At 34.0% G+C, this 7,500-nt stretch overlaps 1 protein-coding gene across 1 annotated transcript in view; it reads right to left on the bottom strand.

Annotated features, from left to right (window-relative positions):
• Positions 1-7,500, bottom strand: part of LOC137627351 (uncharacterized) — a 181,453-nt gene that overhangs the window by 158,288 nt on the left and 15,665 nt on the right. The window contains exon 2 of the mRNA XM_068358435.1: positions 1,650-2,389. Within this exon, the coding sequence (XP_068214536.1) occupies positions 1,650-2,285 (636 nt within the window). The 5' untranslated portion in view covers positions 2,286-2,389. The remainder of the gene's footprint in view (positions 1-1,649; positions 2,390-7,500) is intronic.

The raw sequence follows: 7,500 nt of genomic DNA, 5'->3' as shown, positions 1-7,500 counted from the left end.
CAACAAGGGTTGTAGTTCAGCAAGTAATAATAATAATAATAATAATAATAATAATAATAATGTATGACACGTATTTCAATTATTTATCTCATAATTTCCAGTGATTATATTGATTACATTATCCCATTTGGTTACCATATATTACTTCCATAAATTCCTTGTTGTTATTGTTCTTATTTGATCTTCTATCGTTTCTCATAACTTATTGCTTATACTATCAACCTCTTATAGTTTCTTATTAGTTTCATCACCCTTTTATCATTCTATCCTCATTATAATTTCTGTTATTCAGTACTTACTGTTGTCGCTACTGTTATTCCTCATTTATTTAACATCACAGAACTTAGTCGAAATTGACGAAATTCCATCATGGGATAACTAAACACAAGTCCGTCCTAAGACCAGACTCAAAAAAGAGAAGGGAAGAATGAATGGGGGGGACATCATGAATTAAACTTAAACATGAGAGAGAGAGAGAGAGAGAGAGAGAGAGAGAGAGAGAGAGAGAGAGAGAGAGAGAGAGAGAGAGAGAGAGGTTGTTGTAGCCTTCATTCCTTTCATAATAAAATGTCTGATTATGACTGGTAACGTCCCTGACTGGTGATCGCTAGATTGGGGTTCGAGTCCCGCTCAAATTCGTTAGTTTCTTTGGTCGCTGCAGTCTTACCATCCTTGTGAGCTAAGGATGGGGGGGGGTTGCAATATGTCTATCTGCCGAGTCATCAGCAACCATTGCCTGGCCCTCCTTGGTATATATGGTCAGTCTGCTTGCTAGGGCAATGTTACCGTCCCTTGCCTCTGCCATTCATGAGTGGCCTTTAAACCTTTAAACTGTCAGCTAAGGCTTTCCTCGCCATATACTGCGCATCAAGTTTCCTAACAAACTGGAAGGTGAGGAGAGGTGCCCCAGGGGCGTGTGCAGGTACCCACAAACTCGCTTACACGTTGAATTTAGATTTTGTGTTGGTGGTGACCTTGAGATACCCCTGAATTATACACTTGTTAATATAATTTGACATGGGGAAGGTTCTTTAACATTAAATAAATAAACGAGAGTGAGGTAGAAAAAAAAAACGAATAATCTATATCAATTGAATTAGGATTAAAGTTTCATTTTTTCTGTATCAAAAAGAAAATTAGAAGCTATTTACCAACAAAATGGAAGGGACGAAGCACATGGTGAAAAGACTTACTTTGTTTTCCAGGATAAAAAAAGACTTACTGTTGTTCTAGATAAAAGACACTTATTTTTCCAGGATAAAATACGTTGTTTTCCAGGAAAAAAGACTTACTTTGTTTTCCCTGATAAAAAGACTTACTTTGTTTTCCAGGATAAAAAGACTTAATTTGTTTTCCATGAAAAAAAGACTTACTTTGTTTTCCAGGATAAAAGATTTTCTTTGTTTTCCAGGATAAAAACTTACTTTGTTTTCTAGGATAAAATACTTTGTTTTCCTGGAAAAAAGACTTACTTTGTTTTCCAGGATAAAAGACATACTGTTTTCCAGGATAAAAAGACTTACTTTGTTTTCCCGGAAAAAAGACTTACTTTGTTTTCCAGGATAAAAGACTTACTGTTTTCCAGGATAAAAGACTTACTATTTCCTAGATAAAAGACACTTTATTTTCCAGTATAAAAAAAGACTTACTTTGTTTTTCATGGCGGAGAGAAAAGACGACATCGAGAAATTTCCTCCGTCGGCCTCCGACGTCTGGATGAGGTAATTCCTCAGCCAGGCGATGTTTTCCCTGAGCCTCCTCTCCTGAAGCAACTCCACCGTTGCTTCTGAAACGCAACACTCGTCCTCCTGGTCGTCCTCGGGTATGCACTCGACATCATCCTCGGAGGACACCGACAGCATCTTATCATGTGGCAGGGAGGCCGACGGCATAGACACGCAGGCGGAGTCCCTCTTCGACCTGAAGGGGTTGTTGCATGACCGCCTGGACCAAAAACTTCGGTTCCTCCTGTGTTCGATGATGCGGTCCTCGACGTCCACCTCCGGCGTCAAGGTCCTAGCAGGGGCGAAGATCTCGGAAGCCATCGACGTCTGGCTCTTGCAGGATGCGCTACGCTTCAGAAACTCGTCCCCGAGGGATTTCGTTGCAGCCAGGGCCCTGTTGTAAGGATTGACCGGGACTGGCCTCGCGTCCACTCCCGCCGTGACAGGTCTCCTGCCATTCGCCTTGGGCTCTGCCTTCGAGTCGGCGACGGTGCTATTGTCGTCGTTGTAGATAGGGTTGTCGAAGCAGAGCTTGGGCGGCCCATCATCACGTTTCACCATCTTGGATTGTCCTTCTCGTCGATTGCTATTGTTGTTTTTCTTTAGTCTTTTCAAATTTTCTCATCTATAATATACTTATAATGGCCTCTTCGTTTTTACCTTTCCTATAGTCACATAAAATAAAATTTCTTTAAAAAGAATAAACTTGAATTTCAACTTTGAGAAACCAGAAAATATTGTTTTGCTTTAGTCTTTTCAAATTTTCTCATCTATAATATACTTATAATGGCCTCTTCTATTTTACCTTTCCTATAGTCACATAAAATAAAGTTGCTTTTAATAAAATAAACTTGAATTTCAACTTTGCGAAACCAGAAAATAATAAAGATTATCCAAATTTTCTCATCTATAATATACTTATAGTGGCCCCTTCGTTTTTACCTTTCCTATAGTCACATGAAATAAATTTTCTTTAAAAAAATTATTTGAATTTCAACTTTGCAAAACTAAAAAAATAATAAAGGTTATCCATCATATTACATTCAGTAGCAATTCTTATCTTTGAATCAACAAGAACACATTAATTGAGCCTCCCACTAACACTTTATAACTCAACTTTAGATTCCCTTACACAACTACAACCTAAGATCTCAAAATCACAGTCTACGCCAGCGGAAACACTCGATGAATGATGGAAATCCATTGAGGGACATCTATTTATAGGGGAGAGACTTCTGGGAGGGAGTTTCCAAGTAGCAAATTTGACAGGAAATTTCGGTTTCACTGAATCAAGCTGCCCAATTAATTAACACTTTAAATATTGCTTTGGTTAATTGAATTCTGGAATTAACTTATAGAAAGGAATCGTGTTTTAACAATCCCTAGGATACTTAAATTCTGAGATTAAATAAGACAGGGAATTTAATCCAAGTTAAAAAATAATTCTTAAAGTACATGGCCTTTCGTCTGCAGAGTATGTGAGAGAGAGAGAGAGAGAGAGAGAGAGAGAGAGAGAGAGAGAGAGAGAGAGAGAGAGAGAGAGAGTTATTACTTAGATATTAAGATTAACCATTATTACAGGATGAATCCGGTTTGAATAAACAGTAGTTGCGATTGAATTCTGTGATTTATTCAAGAGTAAAAACATAGTATGAATGTATACTTAACAGTGAATAACAATCCATAAAAATTTCTCTAATCATATTTTCGATTTTTTTTTTACTTTATACCGAGATATTTCTCAATAATATTTTCCATTCTTTTCTTTACTTACTTTACACTGGGTCAAGTAGTTGATTTGAATGATCATAGAAAGAGTATCACTCCACGTAATAAAAAAGAAAATAATTTCGAGAAAATTTGTGCTAATTGACACATACATAAAATAAGGCTTTTAATTAATACAGAAAACAATGGTATAAAATCACAGCAATGGAATTAGTATTCCAAGGTGTAAGACCCGTGGCCTTATCATCCTAAAATATTAAAGTAAAAAAATAACAGTTGTGAGACCGGCAATGATGTATGGAGAGGAGACGTGGGCAATAAAGAAGACAGAAGAGAAGAAGATGGATATGGCAGAGATGAGAATGTTGAGATGGATGTGTGAAGTGACAAGAAGAGATAAGATACGGAATGAGGTAATTAGGGGTACCACAGGAATTAGAAAACTATCAGATAAGATCCAATAAAGTAGACTGAGGTGGTATGGTCATGTCATGAGAAGAGATGAACAGTATATTGGGAGGAGAGTGATAGAAATGGAGGTACAGGGAACGAGAAGGAGAGGGAGACCAAAGCGAAGGTGGGTGGACTGTATCAAGGAAGACCCTCGATCAAAGGGATTAACCGGTGATGAGGTGTAGGACAGAGGTAGATGGAGAAAGCTGACCAGATACATCGACCTCATACAGAAGTGGGAAAAGATGTAGACAAAGAAGAAGATTAAAGTAAAAAAATATCAAGTAAACACCTTTAACAAACAAAGTGAAAGAAAGTTACTGAACATCGAATAAATAGTTTTTGTGACAGCATCTTTTCTCTTGTTTTCTTGAAGTTTCTATAGTTTATTTATGAAAGATCTAATTTAATGCTGTTACTGTTCTTAGTATATTTTATTTTGATAGCTTATTACTTCTCTTGATTTTTTTAATATCTTTGTTTCCTTTCCTCACTAGGCTATTTTTCCCTCTTGGAGCCCTTGGGATTATAGCATCTTGCTTTTCGAATTGGGGTTATAGGTTGGCTATAATAATAATAATAATAATAATAATAATAATAATAATAATAATAATAATAATAATAATAATAATAATAATAATAATGATAACAATGTACATCGTGTTTATATGTATCAGAAAAATAACGCTGATCTAAATGAAAGGGTCATCACTAACTAATGATTACAAACTAAGATGAAATCCTGTTCAACCCTAAGTTCCTCACTGTAAAAACAGAATGGCGTAAGCCCTTGGGTCCTAAAAAAAAGTAGCTCTTTAGGGAAAAGAAAAAAATAATTAAAAGATAAACTATATTAGATATTAGGAATACTATAAATAGCAATATGAACGTGACTGTATACAGAAAAAAGGCCAATTCTGAAATGAACGTGACTGTATACAGAAAAAAAGGCCAATTCTGAAATGAACGTGACTGTATACAGAAAAAAAGGCCAATTCTGAAAATGAACGTGACTGTATACAGAAAAAAAGGCCAATTCTGAAATGAACGTGACTGTATACAGAAAAAAAGGCCAATTCTGAAATGAACGTGACTGTATACAGAAAAAAAGGCCAATTCTGAAATGAACGTGACTGTATACAGAAAAAAGGCCAATTCTGAAAATGAACGTGACTGTATACAGAAAAAAAGGCCAATTCTGAAATGAACGTGACTGTATACAGAAAAAAAGGCCAATTCTGATGGTTTAGAAACTGAAGATTCCAGATGAAGATAAAGAAGGAGATAAGAAAAGGGCAATTTCTTGATAACATCCCAGGTCTCCGTAGCCCTCATATTAAGTCTAATAAACACACAATTTGAAAAAAAAAAAAAAAAAAGGAAGAGCAAAGGTAAAATGTTTTTGAGAGTACCCTTAAAAAAAAAAAAACACTAATCCAAGATAGAGGAAGGTCATGGTAAAGAGGCTATGGCACTAACCAAGGTTAAAGAACATTGGTTTTATTTCGGAATAGATTCTCCTAGATGAGCTGCCTCCCATAAGAAAAGCAAAAGTCTCTTATACCAACGAGGGCAAACACTCACTGACCAGTTACAGTATTTACCCACTTAAGTAGGAATGTAAATTTTAGCACGTGTGCACTGTTAGAAAAACCATAATTTTAATCGGGAATTCTCCGTAAAAAATATACTATTCTCAGCCGTATTTCAGTAAAATATAGACCACCGCAATTTTACCCTACTTTGTTATTATCTTTTACGGGTTGGTGACCGTAATGTAACGCCTTTACGTCAATACATCCGTTTATAAAACGGTAAAAATCCTGGAATAAATGTTGCCGGATATTTATCGTTTTATTTTTAATGAAAATCTTTAACAGTGGAGAGTTGCCAGATGTGTGAAGAAGTAAATGTATAATGAATATGTCAAAATAATCATTGTATGTGTGAGTAAAGAATTGCTCTGCATCTCAAGAGGAATATCGAACCACAGTTTGTCAGTGTGAACGAGGAATTACAAGGCATGAATAATAATAATAATAATAATAATAATAATAATAATAATAATAATAATAATAATAATAATAATAATAATGATAATAATAACATCAACAACAAAAACAACAACAACAATAATAATAATAATAATAATAATAATAAAAACAACAAAAACAATAACAACAACAACAACAATAATAATAATAATAATAATAATAATAATGAAAATAATAATGATAATAACATCAACAACAAAAACAGCAACAACAATAATAATAATAATAATAATAATAATAATAATAATAATAAAAACAACAAAAACAATAACAACAACAACAACAACAACAACAACAACAATAATAATAATAATAATAATAATAGTAATAATAATGCATCATCTAACTGGTAAGTCCTCAAGATGTCTTAACCAGCATACTACCTAAGCATGCCAAACGCAGCAGGCATATAGCTCCCCACGTGTTTATAAACTGGCAACAGACATTAGGAGTCTTGTGCGAGTGAGAAGGAAGGAGGGCTCACGACACTTCCTTTATAGGAATCGCGTTTAGAAACTGGCAACAGACCTTAAGAGTCTTGTGCGAGTGAGAAGGAGGGAGAGTGCAGCCGAACTACTGTTTTCTAAGGATTAACAGTATCAGTGTGAACCAGGAAATTACACGCCATGAATAATAACAATAATAACAACAACAACAACAACAACAACAACAACAATAATAATAATAATAATAATAATAACCAGTACTATTAGTTATTAGTCTACCAGGTCCACTTAGCTAGCATTCTTGATTCTCAAAGGGCTTTACTGATCTTGTGTTCTTATTGAACATATTGTATATCATTAAAGACATTGCAACATATACAAGTAGTAATTAGTAATATTTCCGTCGCAATTGTTGGATATGTTTTATCTGAAAAGGAAAACTACAATGACACGACAAAAAAAAAAAAAGAAAAGGTCTTTAAGGGTAAATAAATGGGGATAGATATGATAAATAAGGAGAGAGTTTAATGTGAATAAAGAAGGATAATGATGATTAGAGAAGATTTAATCCTAAATTGTATATATGGATGGAACAGCTCAGAATTGAACGTGATAGAAAAACGTAATGAAATTTAGTTCCATACCTGAATAGCTAAATAAAATATGAATGGACTTTATTCAGTCATGATTGCTTGATAGAACCTATTATTATTATTATTATTATTATTAATATTATTATTATTATCATTATCAAGCTACAACACCAGTTACAAGAGCAGGATGCTATAAGCCCAAGGGCTCCAGAAGGGAAAAATAGCCAAGTGAGGAAGGAAACAAGTAAAAAAGTAAACTACAAGAGAAGTAGTGAATAATTAAAATAGAACATTTTAAAAAACAGAAACATCATTAAAATAATTCTTCCGTATATAAATTATGAAAAAAAAAAATACAAGAGGAAGAGAAATAGGATAGATTAGTGTGTCCCAGTGTATCCTCAAGCAAGAGAATTCTAACCCATTTAATGCTATATATATATATATATATATATATATATATATATATATATATATATATATATATATTAAATATGAACTT

This window comes from Palaemon carinicauda, chromosome 35 (genome assembly GCF_036898095.1).
Source record: "Palaemon carinicauda isolate YSFRI2023 chromosome 35, ASM3689809v2, whole genome shotgun sequence".
Lineage (NCBI taxonomy): Eukaryota > Metazoa > Arthropoda > Malacostraca > Decapoda > Palaemonidae > Palaemon > Palaemon carinicauda.
The sequence above is the reverse complement of the archived record's forward strand: the minus strand, read 5'-3'. Positions and strand labels throughout refer to the sequence as shown.